Below are 20,131 nucleotides of genomic sequence, written 5' to 3'. Positions count from 1 at the left end.
CCCGTGTTGTGGTATACATGCTTTGCGAGCATGTTTCTATGTAGCAGCTGGAGCAGCCAGCCACAGATCTTTAGGAATGATGTCATGTTTTCGAATGCGCAACCTGCAACATCCGGGTCCTGTCTCCGTCGCTCCGTGCCGCTCAGGCTAACGTTAGCTAGCAAGTTGTCAGGCTGTCAAGTGGAGAGGCTGGGGCAGACGTTTCAGCTTCCCTTCCCCTGGCTTGGCCGCATAAACCACCGGCCACCCCCCAAAAAGCCACGAGAAAATCCGTTTGAATATTCTCGCCAGCTGAGATAATGTAATGCATCACGGACGTACGCAAAGAGGGATCTCCGCACCTACACAATTTATATGCACCGAATCTTGAGTGACGATTGCTCGCTGCTAACTGGCTAGCTACCTTAGCTAAACCGCCGTATACCCCCTAGTTTCGTCGGTGTACCCTCTCTGGTGCGAACTGCGGCCAGTCGGTCATCGTCCCTGTTGTATCTTCCGCTGGTGTCGACTAGTATTTTGGTATTTGGTAAGTCATTAAATGTTTACTTTGTAGCCAGCAGCTGTTGAGGAACATTGGGCAGCCGTAGTTCTTAGCTGTGTTAGCATGTAGCAATTAGCAAGGCCAAGGGCTTTGCCTGCCTCAATATTATATTAGCGCACCACGGCAGGGAGGGAGGCCTGTCAGTTAGCTGTGAGGGACAAGGGTCAAGGCCCGTAAGTAGGCTAGGCTGTTTGTTTATTTCAGTTGTAGTCGGTACTGGCTGCAGAGCAAAGTTTCTCACTAAACCCAGCAGCATTATTGAGCCTTAATAAACGTGACTATGGTGTAAAGTAGTTCATTACAGCGTTAGAGTTGGTTTTGACCGATTTTATGTCTTGTGATGGTTATCGAGTCTGCTAGCTGGGGCTAGCGCTACAGGCGTGTAGCTGCAACTCTTTACTACCCCAGGTAGCTAGTATGGTGAAGTGGTCTGCATTGCGGAGGTCACAGTGGTTTAGTGGACTATCAAAATGAAAGTAAATAACTTAAAACGTTTCGTTACATTTATTGGTAAACTCTAGACAGCCACTGGCCTGAGGGCGTTTCAGTCTGATCCACACCAGCAGTGTTCCTAATGTGTGGCCAAAATGTGCACACAAGTCTACTATTTTTAGACTAGTAGGGGCTGAACTCAACTCCAAGATGTTAATCTTTTGCCACAAATGGATCTAAGACGTGCTGTTAGTTTATTGATAGAATTGGTGCCTCTTTCTGGTTATTTCTTAGAAAACTATTTTTCAGAAAATTTGTCAGATTTGTACTCGTTTTATGTTTTCACATTGTCATAATTAGACAACATGTATTGTTTTAGTTTCCAAATTGGGGCTTTGATTGGACTGCACTTTCTTAATCAACGAATTTGTCATTTCTTTTGTGTTACAGGCTTTTAAAGGGACACAATGGGTGCATTTCTGGACAAACCAAAGATGGAAAAGTATAATTCCCATGGTGAAGGTAACAACCTGAGGTATGGGCTGAGCAGCATGCAGGGTTGGAGGGTTGAGATGGAGGATGCACACACAGCGGTAATTGGTCTGTCTCATGGTCTCGACCTGTGGTCATTCTTCGCTGTTTATGATGGGCATGCTGGCTCTCAGGTGGCCAAGTACTGCTGTGAGCACCTGCTGGAGCACATCACCAGCAACTCAGACTTCCAGAGTGCTCTTCAGGATGACCCATGTGTGGACAGCGTGAAGAATGGTATCCGCACTGGGTTCTTGCAGATTGACGAACACATGCGAACCATCTCCGAGAAGAAGCACGGTGTGGACAGAAGTGGCTCCACTGCAGTGGGGGTAATGATTTCTCCAAGCCATATCTACTTCATCAACTGCGGCGACTCGCGTGGGCTCCTCAGCCGGGGTGGCACTGTGCACTTCTTCACACAGGATCACAAACCTAGCAACCCACTGGAAAAGGAAAGGATCCAGAATGCCGGTGGCTCAGTCATGATCCAGCGAGTTAATGGGTCCCTAGCAGTGTCCCGTGCTCTGGGAGACTTCGACTACAAATGCGTGCATGGAAAAGGCCCGACAGAGCAGCTTGTTTCTCCGGAGCCTGAAGTTTATGCAATAGAGAGAAGCGAGGGGGAAGATGAATTCATTATATTAGCTTGTGATGGCATCTGGGATGTCATGGCCAATGAAGAACTGTGTGACTTTGTGAGGTCAAGGCTAGAGGTTACGGATGATCTTGAAAAAGTCAGCAATGAAATTGTTGACACCTGCTTGTACAAGGTATACCATCAACAAACCCTCTTCTGACACTTTGTTGAACTGTTTGGTACAATGGTTGATTTACATAAATTCTTGTTTGTTATCTTTGATTTCTTTGCAGGGAAGCCGGGACAATATGAGTGTTGTGCTAGTCTGCTTTCCTGGGGCCCCAAAGGTATCTTCAGAAGCAGTGAAACGAGAAGCTGAGCTGGACAAATATCTGGAGGCCAGAGTAGAAGGTAGTAAAAGCACTTTTGGTTGACATTATTATAGAGTAAAACATCAAGTTTACAAATGCTCATATATCTTACTTATATTTAGAGGCAATGAAAAATGCAAAATCAAAGAGCAAAAACGGGAAGTGTTTTGTTTGTAATGTCTGTAGATTGGGTCTTAAATATCTGATATATTTAAGGTAGATATTTGAATCATACTGTATAATGAAGCATTGAAACACCAAATGAAGGACTTCAAATTCATTGATTACAGTGAGACTGCCATTGACATCTTAAGTTTATTTGCGCATCTTGCACATGTATCAATAAAACAATATCTTACTAGTGATGTCAAGTCTCTCAAATGCTGCCAGTGATCATCATTTCCTTTTTACCCCCTAATGTTCTGGAAGTATTCAACCTTTAGATTAAAAAAACAAAACCAAAAACCCCCCAAAAAACTTTTAAGTGTAAAACAGGGTGTGAAACTTCATGAAGGGTGTTGCTGACAGGTAAAGTAAGTTTTTCCCAGGCAAGATTTAAATTAACAGCCTGGTTTTCAACTGAAGATATTTTGCATGTTAAGCAGATGCTTTAACCACTACACTATGGAGAAACAAATGCATTTTTGAAAAGTTGGAAGTGGTGGAGGTTCATCTGATAATAGTTTAGTAAGTGATTTATGGTGTCCATAAAGATGATATCAAAAGGACAACTATCAGTCCCTGTCTTTTTGCATCCACTACGGGGTGTTTGTGTGTGCAGATGGGGTCGAACAGAGTCAAAGGTGGCAGTGGCCTTGGTTGGCAACAGGGAGACTGTTGCCTGATACTTAAAACATACCAGGGGAGGAATTCTAAAATACCTGTAGTGCAAAGCACCTGCAGGAAACGGTAATCCAGCCATAGGATCAACTATGGAAACCTTGGGACTTTTACTAACTTTGAAATAGATTGTTGACTGAGGGCTCTCATTGTGTTGCCTTGACTATAAACTCAGTAATAACCTTGAGCTTTTAGACAGGGGTTAAAAATGCACAGCCACAAATTAAATAGGAGCGTCTGATTTATAACAAAGACAATAAAAAAGATGAGTTTTGCAGTGAAAACAAATGCAAAAGAATAGTCAGTTTATCCAGTTATTTTGTTGTCACTGTCGGTGAAATTGCAGTCGAGATTCAAATTTGGTCCCAGTCCACCAATGTAGTATCCCAGTGGCAAGTAAAGGTAAAAAAACAGGCAAGTGCTGCCAGCTACACCATCACCATTGGTGTAGCACCTGTTGGCATGATTCCTGCCTGGGCTTATGTTGTTCTGTTTGAGCATCATGTTACCAAATTTTAATGATAGCCTTTCAGTTTTAGATGGTAGAATGAACTTGTCTGGTTGCCAGTTGTTATATCTCTAATTAATACAGTGGGGCAAAAAAGAATGTGAAAAAAAAATCCATGAATTCACATGGTAGGATTTGTAAAGAATTTATTCGTAAACTAGGGTGGAAAATAAGTATTTGGTCACCTCAAACAAGGAAAATCTCTGGCTCTCACAGACCTGTAACGTCTTCTGTAAGAAGCTTTTCTGTCCCCCACTCGTTACCTGTATGAATGGCACCTGTTTGAAGGTGGAGGAAGAAGAATACTGAGTTGCATCCCAAGAACACCATACCTACTGTGAAGCATGGGGGTGGAAACATCATGCTATGGGGCTGTTTTTCTGCCAAGGGACAGGACGACTGATCCGTGTTAAGGACAGAATGAATGGGGCCATGTATCGTGAGATTTTGAGCCAAAACCTCCTTCCATCAGTGAGAACTTTGAAGCTGAAACGAGGCTGGGTCTTCCAACATGACAATGATCCAAAACACACCGCCCGGGCAACAAAGGAGTGGCTCCGTAAGAAGCATTTGAAAGTCCTGGAGTGGCCTAGCCAGTCTCCAGACCTCAACCCCATAGAAAATCTGTGGCGGGAGTTGAAAGTCCGTGTTGCTCGGCGACAGCCCCAAAACATCACTGCTCTCGAGAAGATCTGCATGGAGGAATGGGCCAAAATACCAGCTACTGTGTGTGCAAACCTGGTAAAGACCTATAGTAAACATTTGACCTCTGTTATTGCCAACAAAGGTTATGTTACAAAGTATTGAGTTGTATTTTTGTTATTGACCAAATACTTATTTTCCACCCTGATTTACGAATAAATTCTTTACAAATCCTACCATGTGGATTCATGGATTTTTTTTTTTTCACATTCTGTCTCTCACAGTTGAAGTGTACCTCTGGTGCAAATTACTGACCTCTGTCATCATTTTAGGTGGGGGAACTTGCACAATCGGTGGCTGACTAAATACTTTTTTGCCCCACTGTATATCTTAACATGACGTAACTTTGTATTTCTGAAGAGTTACTTACATAGCTGTTACATTTGCTCCTTAAACAAAATTGACTGTGAATTCCTATAAGATGCTCATAAAGTCCAGGGCCAGTAATAATAAAAGATGATTGTCTTTTGTGGTTGATACCCTAGTAATGTCATTAACAGCAGAAGGCAGAGACAAACATAATTTATATTATATTATATTTATATTTTGTGCAAAGCTTAGGCTGAATGTAATAGATGAAAGTAGGCTTATTAAATTTTTTTCTACGCTTACTATTAAAAATAAGCATCAAAGTTAGCAATATTTTATTTAGTTGGGATGACCGTTTTGTGGCCTCTGTGTTACATCAGGGAAGAAGTATTACTATGACAAAGCTTTTATTTTACATATATTCACACTTAAACAGCTGTGATTTGGTCTAAATTGGACAATATTAATCTTGTTAGTTTGTTATCCTCCTTGTACACATGGATATATAATATTTTAATTGCTCATATCAATTGTGTATTTTTAGAAGTATTCTGGTGTTGTTTAAACAGAGCTGTAATCTAATCAAATTGTGTTTTCCAACAGAGATAATCAAAAAGCATGGGGATGAAGGTGTCCCGGATTTGGTCCATGTGATGCGGACGTTAGCATCTGAGAGCATCCCTAACCTTCCTCCTGGTGGGGAGCTGGCGAGCAAGTAAGTGATATTTGTGGTTAGAATGGAAACTATGCTATTGTGACACTGGGTGTCATATGTATATATTTTTTCATTTTGAATGAAAACTAGCATTGATTTTTTTTTGCCTTCCCCCTCAGACGAAGTGTTATTGAAGCAGTGTACAACAAACTTATCCCGTATCGAAGTGATGACACAGTAAGTATTTTGCTTTAACTTCCTGCAGATGTGCTTTCTTTGAAGTATGCATGCTTTTGTTTTCTTTAAGCACACTTGTACTAATCCCATGCATGCTATAAATATTCAGAAAGGTAAAACAATGATATTGCCAAGAGATCTTTTTCAAAATGCAGTCAGGGGAGAAAAAAATATGGATTGACTCAAGCAGTTCAGACAATTGTCATCAATGTTTATCTTAACTAAAACCATGAGCTAATTTCACCAATTAATGCAACTGAACTAAAAAAGAAGTCACTAATAAGTGTGGCATAAAAATGGTCCTCTTCAAACTGATTCAAAATGAACATTTCTCATAAGTCCTTTTCATACAAACAGGACTCAGAGCTTTTGCCCCTGTCCACTCAGATATTGTGCCTTTTATCAAATAGGCTCATTGAGTCAGCTACACGTATTAGTGCACATCATCTTGTCCTTGACAGTAAAACTTGTCCTCTGGTTCCTGTATTTCATGTTTGTGTAAGGAAGGTTTTTTAATTACTTAATTTACTTTCACTGGTAATTTCTTCAAAAAAAAACAACCCTCAAACCTTTTGACTCACTTTTGCTAATTGATTAAATTGAGATTTGTTTTTCCAACCAGTTTACACAAAGATTTCTGTGTTCAGAGGGCACTAGGCTTCTTAGAAACTGTTACAGTCAACTTAAAGTGACATTCTACACTTTGTTCGTTCAAGCTTTTTTTTAAGGGAATAGATCACCTTTGGTGCTATTTGCACTTTAAGATTTTCACAACTTGTTATCATTGCAGTTGTATACAGATGTATTCAAAACTCAGGGAGGAAGATGTGAAGTTAACTTAGATTATTTACAAAATTACCCCCCACCCCCCGGGTACCCTCAATTACGAGTTTTCGCACCTCAATATTTATCGATAAAGATGTGGTTTAACAATCATTAGAACAGGTTCCACGTCATTTTAGAAATAGGCCTGAAATATGACAGAAACCAGTCATTTCAGAGAAGAGAAACAAGGGATACCGCCAGTAATGTTCCAAGGGGGACAAAGTTGATGAAGATAAAATCTGAGGTCTGTCCTGGCCTTCCAAAGACCGTCACTCCTTGTGTTAAGCAACTCTAATGTTGCTGTGTGTTGTTAGATTTGTTTGATAGATTGTAAAATTGTAATTATACCCATTTTAATATCTTGTCTTTTTTCATGTATGCCTATACTGATCAATTGTTGAGATGCAGCTAAACTACTGTAGCACTGCAAAATTTAATATGATTGGTCATAAAGAGTGCTGCATAGAATGGATTGAGAGTGGACCAGGTTAACTGCCCCATCATTTTATAACACAATGATTATACATTTACATAATTACACTGCCAAATGGCATGCTGGGTAGGGTTAGCTGGCTGGTAGCAAAATGGTCTGCTAGCACCTGAATAAACCTCTGTCACTACAGAACAGTGAGAAAATAGAGACATGATGAACCTATGGACTAAGTGACTCTTTGGAAACCTGTGCCAGGTTCATACTGTGACACTGCCAAATCTGATGGGAAAAAATACAGTGATACTAAACTTCAGCAGTAACTATAACACATTATTTCACACTTCTAAATATAATAAAGTCATATAGGCTTACGTGGAAGGTAATTTATTATGTCTTAAAGGAAAATATGCACTGTCAGCCACTTTATTAGGTACACCTGTTAATGTAAATGTCTAATCAGTCGCATGGCTGCAACTGAGCATTTATGAAATTGCAGATCTACTGTCATCTTCCCACACAATCATCTTCAAAGTTTACAGAGAATGGTCAGAGAGAAAATATGCGCACCAGTTTCTCTCGGTGAAAATGCATTGTCGATGCCAGAAATCAGAGGAGAATGAACTGATAAGAAGGTAACAGCAACTCAAAAAAAACCCCACTTAGGACAAAGGTGGCACCTCAAACCATGGCGCAGGTTTTCAACAGCAGTATGACCGCATACTGCTGTTGAAGACCTAAAGACCACACCATGTGCCACTCAAGTCAGCTAAGAATGGGTAACTGAAGCTTTAACTCACACAGGCTCACCAAAACTGGACAAAAACGTTGTCTGGTCTGATGATTCTCCTGCAACAATGTTGCAATAATCAGATGGTAGGTGAGAATTCAGCAATTTTAAAAAAACACGAAAGCAGGGATCTCTCCTGCTTTGTATCAACGATTCAGGCTGCTGCTGTTGACATAATGGTTTGGGGATATTTATTTGGCACCTTTTGGGTGCCTTAAGATGAACCCGAGCATTGTTTAAACACCACAGCCAGTTTAGCATTTTTACTGATGTCCACCGCTTTAATGACGGTAGTGTAGCCAGCAAGATAACGTATCATGTGAAAAAGCTCAAATAATCTCAAACTAGTTTCTTGAAGATGACAATCAGTTAACTGCATGCAAACAGCCTCCTGATTTATTTTTTTCTTTTTATGCTTTCATGTACTGAATTTGTTTCTGATATTCACACTGACTTTTTTTTTTATTTTTATTTTTTAAGATAAATTTCTTATCTAGAGAGATTTTTTATTATAGCTCATGTAGCTTATGTTCTTTGTTTAAGTCATCCTTGTGGTCGTGATCCAAACTGCTAATATTCAGTGTTTTTTTTAAAACATTTATTTTTTTGTTCAACAGCCATCAGTTTGAAGCTCTCAAAAAAAAAAATCCCGTCTCTTAATTTTTCATATACAGGCTAACTATGATTTGACTGAAAATTTTCACTGTTTGATGTCAACCTTTATGAAGACTAAGATCTGCAATTGAACATTCTAATATTATAAACTATAGCAAAATAAAATATAACAAAGTTTGAGGAGTTGAGTGTTCCATTAGGGCCTTTTAATTGAACCTGCTAGTAGTCATGTTAGAGAGTAAGGATGGTAAGGAAGTTTGTAATAATATCCTTGACAATATAGGAAAAAAAAATACAGAAGAGTGTTTTTATTGTTGCAGCAGGATCCAGGATCATGGTGCAACAATGGAGATATATAAAAAATATCTCATAGGACGCACCCTATGTGGTGGTTTTTATGAAAATTTTATGCAACATCAAGGATTTGCATGACTACATAAATACACATCAAATTCAGATAGTGTATTTTTATTATTTTATTAGTGTACACTGGAAATTGCGAGTTCAAAAATGTTATCTGTCGATGTTTCCAAAGTGCAACACATGTAAGACACATTTGAAATGTGGTTTTATAGGACTATGAATTAAAGTTTCATGTAGTTCCTAACATACATGAGAAATAATTGTTTGGGAAATGTTTACCTTTGTCCATTTAAAGTGGACTAGTTGATGAGTCAAATATTTTTCTCTTGTTTTAAATGACTAGCAGATGAGTTGCCATGGATATCGTTAGTAAAAGCAATAACAAAACTGCTTAACACTTGCACAATAACTAAAGTAACTTAACCTTGAAACCCTTTAGGAGGCTGAATAATATTGCCATATAATTGACTTGAGTTGAATTGGTTGAGCTTTTTAGTCAGCTTCTTAAAGCCCTGCTTTTTCATTGAGAAACCCTAATCAGTGAATTCCATCCATCATTTTGCTCTTCCCGTCATATAGAGTGCAAATTAGAGGGTGCTCCAGTGATGCACGGTTGAGTCATTTGTTTACTTTTCGGTCACAAATTATGAGCTGTTAGCATCTCTTCCTCAAGTACCTTCATAGCCTGGTTGTATTCAACAGTGCTTCAAGTTATGAAACAAGTTTGGTGTTTCCAACTTTTAGTGGAAACTTTTTTCTTGTATGTTTTGCAGTGTACTTTGCAAAACATGGAAGGCACAAAGGAGGTGGATGAAGTATGTTCTTTTTTTTTATTATTATTTTTATTTTTTTTTACAAAATTGTCATCGGAGGCTGATGTGGACTTTTAGCTGTCAGCTGGTAGCCATGTTCTATTGTAATGCTAATGACTGTATCCGGATACGAAATTATCGCATTTAACTACTGCTGTTAGTTTCTTTGAATCCAAATCTGCACTTGTTTTATTTATTCATTTATTTTTTATTATTACTATATTGTGGTGCACAGCAGGGAGGATGATGGCAGACGAGCTATATGTCAGAGCTAGATCATGTGGGTAATTTTTGTAAACACTAACTGTAATAATAATAATAATGGCATTTTAAATAGCAGGGGAAATCTAATTTGAGACATCTTGTACTGCTTTTGGCATCCTCGAGGCATTTTTCTCATTTTCAGAAAAATTTCTGTATGGCTCACATAATTACCCAATTTTGTGTGGTTTTGCTAAGATAAAACCATATCAGAAAGCCGCCATTAGTAATATTGACAAAAATATAACGGCATAACAGACTTATTTAATACAGTAGTCACAATATATTCTTAGTGCATCATATCAATAAAGAAATGTGTAAAATCTAATAATTAACCCTTAAGTTTAAACATTTAAAAATAAAAGTTTAAAGAAAAATCAAATCTCTACATGTTATAAACAAAAGTGTGTGTATTGTACATATTTTTCCCCCCTGTAGGAACTTGGTCAGATTTCTCTTGAAGTGAAAGAAAAACATTTAGATTTTTTCAAAGTTCAAGGTCCCTTTGACCTTGCAAAACCTAATGGATCGTTCTGAAGAGGTCATTATATTCAAATGTAGTACTGTAATAGGATGACATCGTTACAACAAGTCAGTTTGTGAAACTTCTTCCTACTTATATAATTCACGATCAACTATTAGTCGTATTATTAAAAAGTGAGAGCGTTTAGGAACAACAAAAACTCATCTATGAAGTGGCAGACTGCTTCATAACTGCAATGCAGTACTCTAGTTTTTCGTAGTAGATTACTTAAAATATTGCAATATCAGAAATGTGAATGGATAAATATTTTAATGGTACTCTTATCGGTATTGTGACCAAGTACTTTACCTGTACTCTAACTCGGCGGTCCCCAACCCCCGGGCCTCGGACCGGTACCGGTCCATGAGTCGTTTGGTTCCGGGCTGCGAGCGTTGAGGCTCAGGTGTGAAATGTATGGTTTTCAGGGTTTTTATCGGTTTTCAGCGTTACTTTGTTATCGTTTTTATCTTTTAACTAAGTTTTCCTGGGTCTTTTCACGTGTGTTATGAATAAATCTTCTTTTTTTTCGGTACCGGTACCAGTTTTATTTTGTTATATTTTTCCGCGACACCTTAAAGGCCGGTCCGTGAAAATATTGTCGGACATAAACCGGTCCGTGGCGCAAAAAAGGTTGGGGACCGTTGCTCTAACTAATTTTAGTGAAAACATTTGAACCATACAATTGGGCAATCAAAACACAGGCACACTAGAGTACACTAGGCACTAGAGTAGGGGTGTCAAAACATAGGGCCCAGATGGTCTCTAATCTGACCCACTGAATGAGATTTTTTTGAAAAGTGTGAAGGAGTGCATCGATTTTAAACTCAAGTGTATTTTCATAAGTTTTAAAGCCTTTTCTGTCAAAGTAATAGATAAACAATTAAATGACAGAAAAGTATTTGCTTTTCACTACCTACTGTAGAAATATCTCCTGTCTAGGCACTGAGCTAGCATACATTTTTCTGTAATTTTACACATTTGTTATGTAGCAAAACTGAAGCTTACTGTTGAAGGTGCGCTTCTTTTCCTCATATTAAGACTTCTCAGGGATTAAATGCGTTACATGTTGTTATACTGATAGAAAGAGGAGTTTCACTGGTCTGGCCCACTTTAGTTAAGGGATGTCGAACCCATTTTACATTACAAAACACTTTGATCCTCACAGTCAGTGTGCTGTGTTTCGTCCGTATCTTATGTACTTTCAGTAGATGTTTTAGCAGACTGCCCTTGTTTCTTATCTTAGATGCATAGAGCTTTCCACACTTGTTGCACTCATTATGTGGTGCAGCGCAGCGGCTTGTGTGTATTGCGCAATGCTGCAGCCCACGCCACTCACATACATACTGCAAGGGGGACAAAAGTATATTGTATGAATGCATAGTGGAAGAATGTTTTAATCGTATCGCAAATAAGAAATGGAGCTAGTGGTATAAAATGTGGAAGGCTACACTATAGCCATCACCTGTGATAAATGGGAAAACCAGCAGAGTAGAAACTAACATTAGAGCTTATCATCTTTCATGATTGAGATTCGTTTAATGGCAGTGTTGCTCACTAAATTTGGCAGATGTTACTTCCATTAGCGAAGAAGACATTCATAAATGAAGTCCTAGCTTTGATTTTAGATTAGTTTTAAACTTTGATTAGGATTCTTAGAAGTTCCATAATTTGCATCAGTATTGTGATGTTGTAAAGTGAATCTTCCTCAGTTGAAGTTTAACTTGACCCATAACAACAACAGGACAACAAGCTGGCCTTATAAACCAAAATCACATATGACACTTGTCAGCCATATCAGTAATGAATTTTCTGTGAAGATTTTATATTGTTATTTTATGTACTTGATACTTTTTACATATCTTTTATTTCACTGTAATTATATTGGCATCAATTTTTACATATCTCTATGCACTCTTGGTCTTATGGAGTTCTGATGGATGTAAAGCCAGAGTCTGAAGGGTTTTTCCGTCCTCTCCTCTCTTATCAAGGACTCTGCATCCACAGACGACATGTGGTAACACAACCTCCTACCACTAACACAGCATAGAGTTTACAAACCACCATCCTCTCAAGACCCACAGCAGCTCAGCTCAGCAGTCACTCTCCGTCACTCTGAGCTTTTGGTTTCTAAGAAGGGAATTTCATGGGAGGCGGAGGAGGAAGAGGAGATGCATGCACACAAACCTGGAACAGTGCAGCACCGGTCCACTCTGGAGTTCAGGATCCCCGCTGTCTTGTCTCCCCTTTATGTTCACCCACCTAAATATTCTCCTCTAAAGTAATCCATAACAAGTGAGTCCACAAAGTTTTCTTCCATTTTGTTAAATAATCGGCTTAAGTAGTAAGATTCCCCCCACCTTTTTTTTCCCTTTCTGTTTTTTTTTTTTTTTTTTTGCTGTAATTAATTTGATTCACATTTCCTTGTGTGTATTTGTATATTTCTGTTTTTGTGAAGTGCAATTGTCCTGTACAAACAGCCTGTATTTAATGCAGCTTGATTTTAAGTTAAAAAATGAAAGAAATGGAAAAAGAGAACCTTTTATGCACTATCTGCCTTTTCCTGCTCTTCTGGAATTCTAACAAATGTCTATTCAGTGAATATTATCGCTTGTCCTCCAGGCACAATGTCTCTGCGCTTTTATTTCTCTCTTTTTTTTTTCTTCTTTTTTTTCCTCCTCCTCCAATTAGTCTATGCTCCTTTTAAGAAACGGGTAAATTGTATAGTTGACAGCACAGTAAGCTCTATATCAAACCATTTGAGTCCTAATTATTTTCCCCTGTGCTTTTTTTTTGTTTTTGTTTTAATTATATTTTACTTTTGTAAGTAGTTTTCTGTACATGCTCAAATAATAATGGCAAGGTGTTTCTCAATCAAGTATGAAGTGGAATTTTATTTTTCTTCAATTTTGAGAGGTATCTGATGGGTCCCATGTTAACGTGTTTGTCTGTAGATACTTGCAAGCGTGCTTGGGTGTTTGTGTGCACATGTGTTGGTAAAATGCAGATTTGGATGTGCAGCTCAGATTTCAATTTGGCATGGTGTTTTGGTCAAACTAGGCTGGAGTTTAAAAGAAGTGCTCTCCCCTTACTTGTTTTCAGCCCCCTCCCCCCCTTTTTTCCCCAGCCAGTGTTTCATATCAGCTCAACACAGGCTTCATTATTTCTAATTCCAAACACCATTGGACAACAGAGTTTACATCTTACCCTGTTTGATTTTAAAATGTATCTATCAGAACCTGAGATGAAACTAGTAATTCAGTTGAAATGTTTGGAGGTTATTCAGGTTTACACATCCCATCGTGTCATATTTAAATATCAATTTGTAAATGTAGATGAATACCAGTGACCACTGTGGGTGCCATATTTGTTTCTTTTCTTTTTAAATTACACCTTCAGCTTTAGTCAGCCTATGCCAAGCCCCCCCATTAGATGCAGTTTTTGTATGTGTTGCAAATATGTTTGAGCTTCTTCATTTTACATCTGATTAAGATCTGTTTGTTGTGAACAGTTTAAGCACTGAACAAAATTTTGCATTGGCAATTTGAAAATAGAAGAAACTGCTGGCTCTAAAACTTACGAGGCTTTCTTTTGGGCATTCAGAACAAGAACAAATCTGCTAACGAAGCTTTCTTGTTGTGCGGCACCTTTTTTATTCCCATTAGTTTCTTCTCCAGTTAAAAACTCTCACCACGACACTGCAAGGCACAGCACAATACAGTTTGCTGCTATTGTGTTAGATCTGTGGGTTAACACCCTGGCTCCACTCCCCTGTAAAGATAGTCGCTGAATAAATCTGTATTTAACACACATAGTTGATATATTTCTCGAAGAGAAATAGTTTTATTTCAAATTTATTTTCTGGCATTTTGTGTGTGTGTGTTGCATTGTTGGAAACCTATGTATGTGTGTATATATTTTCAGCTTAAATTTTTAAGGAATAAATCATTGCTTGAGCTAGGTATTTTTTTTTTTCCTTCTTGTTTGTCTTCAGGTGGTTGGTTAAATGTTTGTGTTTGACCAAGTTTTCCATTTAATCCATTTGGTGTTCCTGTGATTAATACTGAATGGTTCCAAATATATGAAATACAAAGTAATTATGTACTAAATTTATACTCCTTGATTTATCATGATGACAATCCTAACCATTTCAGTACATTTAGATTTGGCTAATTATTAAGAGTGGGAAAAAGACTAACTTTGATAATAATCCTAAGCTACTTTCTAATGTGCTTAATGTGGCAAATAATGCCAAAGAACCCCGAGGTTTTACAAAGCCCGCTTCACAAGTAAAACTAGCTATAAATATTTACTTATTGGACTAACTGTAGTTTATTTTTCTTAGTTTTGGTTGGTTGCTTTTTAAAGGTGCTCTGTGGAGTTTATGATCATTGGTTGAAAAGAAATCTATAAGCAGGTCCTCGCACTGCAAGTGCACACTTTAGAGGGAAAAAAAGTGCAAGAAATGTCCTTGAGGTGATGTGAAATGCACTTTTGCTGACTGCAGGGGGCAGTAATTTGTATATCAACAAGTGGTGTCATAGTAATGTGACATAATGGCCCTTTCACATAGAAATTTGCATTCGTTTATGCTTGTGGCCAAGTGAATGGCCTGAAATTTGTGTTTCGCTGATCGCTGCACACCCTGTAATTCTGCAGGGGTTTTTTTGTGTTTTGTTTTTATCGTGTGGAACAGGCAAGTTTTCCTTCGCTGCATTTTGCCTGTCGCGTAGGGAATTGTGCAAACAACAATATCCGAGTGCAGCTGTGATGCTGTCGCACATGTGAAGGGCCTTTTAGAGTGCCAAAGAACCATTAAAATACTCCAAAACCAGATGATGATTTTAGGGAATGAAGCCTAGGAAAATATGATTTTATGAAAAAGTTTGATAGGCCTTAAAGCAAAAATGAATTTGCTAAGACGTGTTGAATGTACGTTTACTGAGAGACTCCATAGTGTACCTTTAACCAGTAATCCTACAAAAGTATGACAACCATCAAAAGATTTGCTGAAGTGGCAGCTAACTCAAGTAGGAAATCTGTGTGTTTGCATGAAGATGTGGTTTCACTGAATGTTCTTTCCCTTTATTAAAATCAAGTTGCAACAAAAGACAAGCAGCAGAGTAAAAATGTTTCATTTCCATCTTTTTGGTTTTAAAATTAAGAGTTGTATTTCTGCTAGTATGATACCATAATACTTGTAAACCTGCTGTACTCAGTTGAAAATACTTCAATTTATTCAGTGGATGTGGATGTGGATTTGATTTTTTTTTTTTTTTTGGTGTGGAGCAGCTCATATTTAATCTGTAAGCTATTTATTTTGCTCTGCATAGCTTGTATTTTTTTTAAGTGCACTAAGTGTCTCTTACCTAACAACTGTCAGCACCCAACTGCTTGTTGCAATCCTGGTAGGTATTTCTAACTTTGGTAATTTTCTCTTCAAGCCTAGCGATGAACAAACATTTTTCTTTGTATGTTGAGACAGTTGACAAAACTCATGCCCCTGTGTTTTCACATGAATAATTTAAAGCTAATGTCGTGGCCCTTCCTTAAATTTTGCTTGTTATCCACTTCCTACAGTAGAAATGCACCTTTCAATATTCAGAATAGCTGTAGCTGAAATGTTGTGAGATACTAAGAGTGGCCCGTCTATAATTTGTCCTCATGTGCATGTTTTCAGTGATTGCAAATTTCCATTGCACCCCTGTTATTTCCCCCAAAACCTGAACAAAAATTATTCCAAGCATATATTGTTTTTTATTTTTCCATTACCTTAAATACCTCGTGATCTCAATAGTAAGTGTTTTTGTCTTTAGTTCAGCAGTTACTTTTAATTAGAGCCTTTCCTTATTGTTTTTTTTTTCCCCTAGAGCCCATTACTTTAACACTGGTCTGTTTGATTGGTATAAGGTTATACTCATGTACAGTATTTGCCTGAATTGTGCTGATGTTAACAAATAAGAGTAACGATTGAAGAAACTACTGGAAAAGACAACCTGTTTTAGTAAGTAGGAACACTATCGGCCTTGTCCTGTAAAGCTCCCCCTCAACCCCAGCCAATGCCCTCAAACACTCACCCGTGTAATTTCAGCTTCTCGTGCACTTGTGTGATGCTCACTTAGCTCAAATCTGTAATTGTATTGAGTTCAGGGTTTTAAACATGTGAGGTGTGTGAGAAAATAAGTGTGACTATACATGACGAGTCATATGCACTGATCCTCTATATAATCAGCTTTTGTTTTCTTCTTTTCAGAAAATTGTTATTGTATTAAAAAAAAAAAGATTATAGAGCTATTTACAGAGTTACTTTGGTTGCCTGGAATGCATCCTGTATATTCTTGTACAGAGGATTACCTGGCAGAAGCTGAAGAGATTTTAAAAGCTTGCGCCCTCTTGTGCATATTTATGTACCTCAGTTGTGGCGTTTACTGTGTGACCCTTAGTGGTGGTGGTTTATTCGTCCCCTTACAGGACGTGCTGAGCCTCGCTTCGACCTTTTTTTCTCTCTCTCTCTTCTTTTTTTTTTTTTCTCAGCTCATAAATAAGCTCACCGATTTGCCTTACCCAAACTCACATTGCCCCCCTAAAGTACTTGTCCAACAAAACACTACGAGGAGAAGTAATGCTGCTAACATTACACTCTCAGAAAATGAAATCTGTCCATTTTAAGGTACTTAAGCTATCAGCAAAGTGACTTTGCCAGGTTGTCACCAGTTAGAACTTTTCAACCTTTGCGGGTTTGTTTGGTTTTTCTTCTCTCCATGTTACTGTATCAAATCTGTGTCATGAAAGCTTATTTAATTTCCACTGCAGATGATGTCATACTTTCAACAAATGCAAGTGTTTTAACATGGTAACCTCGTAAGCATTCAAAATGTGCATACATACATTAATGTCTGCTCTATTTATGATTACATTCAAGAATAGCTTTAGAGTGCTGTAGTTAAGTATTGTCAGTGTTGATTCAAATGCTTCTCAGAGGCCTCTGTGAGTGATTTTACAAAGTTCAATAACTGTATATTTTGTATTATGTTCTAGCTCCAAAGGAATGGCGGGAAAAAAAAGAAATGTGTTTAAAAAAAAAGAAAAGGAAAAAAAAGCTTTGCTCCCTGAACTAAATTGTTCTATTTGTGTTGTCGATTGAACAAATTGCATTCCTTGCTTGTGAATAGATGCATTTTTCTCCCTGCTACTCAAATCCCCCCCCCCCCCCCCCCACCTATCTCCCTCCCTCCTTTCTTTCATTTTTTAGCCTTTGAAGTTTGAATAAAATTTCTAGTTTGCAGAATGTATTACTAAATAAATGGGTTGTCATCTTGTACCTCTCATTTAATCACTTTTATCTGTCGGGGCCTGTTGTCCGAATGACACGTTCTCTGCAGTTAGATTATGTAACGCCAAACATTTTATTAAAAGCTGTCTCAGCTGTGAAAGTGAAGGGTTACAGGAAAAATCGGGAACAACATGCTTAATAAAAGGAAATCAGATGAGTTCATCATTTTTTTTCTGTGTGTCCATGAAACCCAGTGTTTTCCTCATCCAGATGTGAGATGCCTTCACAACAGCTGTATGTGTTGTTAATCTGGATTCTCTGAATATTGCCTGGTATTTATTTATTTTAGGAAAATCTAATCCTTAGCTCTGTCAAAGTGTAATGACAGTGTACATTCAACTTAATGCCTCAGTTTGTGTATTGCTACATGCTTTGAGCCGTGATCTCCGAAGCACAAGGATGTCGCAGACTGGCAGTGTCAAAGTTGTTCCTTTCTCAACGCCTTTTCTGCCGGGGTGTGGTGAGAGCAGCATGTACTATGAGGGGCTTGATCTCAGAGAATGGCCAGGCCAGTCCACGACAACTGGGATTAAGAACTGCGGGAGGGATTACTTTAAATGTCAACATAATGTCAGGAGCTGTGCTAGAAGGTCAAACGTTCAAATGGTGCTCAGTGGCAAGCAGTTAATAGATCAGGCACAATTTGGATTGTTGTGGCTCCTGTGATGAATTGACTAGAATGCTTAAACAAGGTAGAACATGCTTCCCAAATAATATCCATAGAAGGAAGAACTATTAATATTTTGTCTAAATGATTGTTATGAGAAAGACAGAATATGATTTCTAATTTCTAGACTTTTCCAGTGCCATAGATAAATTAGATCCTTTAGAAAGTACAGTACAATGCAAAACAATGTCCTAATCAGAGTGCCAACTAGCCAGAGGGGGGCAGTGTTAATAACCAAGACTGATTAGAGAGGCCAGCAGAAACACTTAAAACTGTGATGCACAGTTCTCTGAAATCTGATTGATTAAAAACCGTGTTTATTCAGTGATTGTATTTTTAAAATGTTTTTAAGCAGAATTTAATGCTGGGAGGTTTAAAGGTTTAACTAGAAACTAGGAGCAGATGTATAATCCAAATATCAGCAATAGACACTGCAGGTTATTGGTAGGGTTGCAGAAGCTTATTGTGGTGCTCCTTTTAAATTTGTAGAATGAAATCTGTCCTCCCGACATGAGGAAAAGCAGCTGATACCTCTGCAGCAAAAGTGGCAACGAGAGCTCTGATACGCGCTTGTTTTTAAGCATGTGCATTCCTCTCAGAGAGCCGTTTGAACTGCACAAAATGTGACTCATTAGATCTCGGGCCACCTGTGCACCCATAATGAATCACGCTGCCCTTGTATTCCTCCACATCAAAAAAAGCGGCCGCTGCGACAGAGGCCATCATCAAATGGAGCTGGCTCGTCATCTGCCTGCCATTGTTGAGCGCATGTCATGCTCTGCTTCTCATGGCGGAAAAACCCATCAGAGCTTGACTAATGCAGCCATGCAGACGCAGCAGTAAGAGGTGGGGGTGGTAGGGCGCACTGCATACTGTGTGTGCATGGTCTCTGCACTGAGGTCACTGAGCTCCACATTTGTTAATTTGCTTCAGAGTGCACTAGAATCAGACTTTTTCTTCTTTTTTCCCAGGGCTGCTCAGCATAAAAATTTCAATGCAAAATTTTGTGTAATTTAAGCACAGAAAGGAAAGTGAGAAAATAGAGTATTGTTTTATCACAGTCTACAATATTTGGTATCTGTTCTCCAAACCCGCTGCTTCTCCCCCACCCGCCATGCTTTCCTTCTCCATTTCCTCTTTCTGTGAGTGCTCTTGTTGCCCGAGGTCAGTTTGTCACAGAGAACACAAGCTTTTCTCACTTGGACGCAGCGATTCAATGATTGGTGTGTACAAACAATCATATCAGGCAGGGATGACATGCACCCTCCTCTCTCCTACAGACATGGAATATGTCCTTCCTGCTCTCTGTGCTACTGTCTGTCTCTTACTCACACTCTGTGGGAGTGACTGTCCCCTGCATGAGATGGGTTACACAAGCCTCTGCCTTGGGAATCCCGGTCCTGCTCATTATCCTTCGCCCCTGAGACACAGCTCATTGTAAATTAGGACATCAAATCGGGCTCGTTAAAGAGCCACAGATACACTCATTAGCATCTTTCCTCTTTAGTGCCTGTATCAGCATTCGCTCCCACCACCTTATATCCTGTTATTCCCTCGCGCTGACTGGAAGGTTTAGGATTAATGTCAGTTCTAGCCAACGGGTTAGCACAGTTGTGCTTCAGATATGGGACTGATTGATCGATGGTGGCGGGAAGCTGTGGAATTTGTTGACAGCTGCCAACTATCCCCACCACTTCTATTCATATTTCATTGTGTGGAAGGGGAGGGGGAAAAAAAACCTGTCTCAGAATAACTCGTCTGGCAAGTGGCTGACTAGTTGTTTCACAGCTACAAGGGATTAGCAAAATG

The 20,131-nt window shown here is 38.7% G+C and overlaps 1 protein-coding gene across 10 annotated transcripts in view; it reads left to right on the top strand.

The window, feature by feature from the left end:
• Positions 1–131: 131 nt before the first annotated feature.
• The window catches only part of ppm1aa (protein phosphatase, Mg2+/Mn2+ dependent, 1Aa), a 46,986-nt gene continuing 26,986 nt past the window's right edge, over positions 132–20,131 (top strand). For 7 of the 10 annotated variants that reach the window (XM_080293804.1, XM_080293803.1, XM_080293806.1 and 4 more), the window contains exons 1-5: positions 133–526; positions 1,424–2,277; positions 2,378–2,495; positions 5,418–5,529; positions 5,649–5,706. In XM_080293804.1, coding sequence (XP_080149930.1) covers positions 1,441–2,277; positions 2,378–2,495; positions 5,418–5,529; positions 5,649–5,706 — 1,125 coding nt within the window. In that variant the 5' untranslated portion in view covers positions 133–526; positions 1,424–1,440. Of the gene's footprint in view, positions 527–1,423; positions 2,278–2,377; positions 2,496–5,417; positions 5,530–5,648; positions 5,707–9,502; positions 9,685–12,313; positions 17,644–20,131 lie in introns of those variants that run through there. The other 3 variants (XM_026151209.2, XM_026151211.2, XM_080293805.1) reach the window with 3 other exon arrangements.

The sequence above is a fragment of the Astatotilapia calliptera genome, chromosome 19, assembly GCF_964374335.1.
Source record: "Astatotilapia calliptera chromosome 19, fAstCal68.1, whole genome shotgun sequence".
Taxonomy (NCBI): Eukaryota; Metazoa; Chordata; class Actinopteri; order Cichliformes; family Cichlidae; genus Astatotilapia; species Astatotilapia calliptera.
This window is presented reverse-complemented; position numbering and strand designations above follow the sequence as displayed.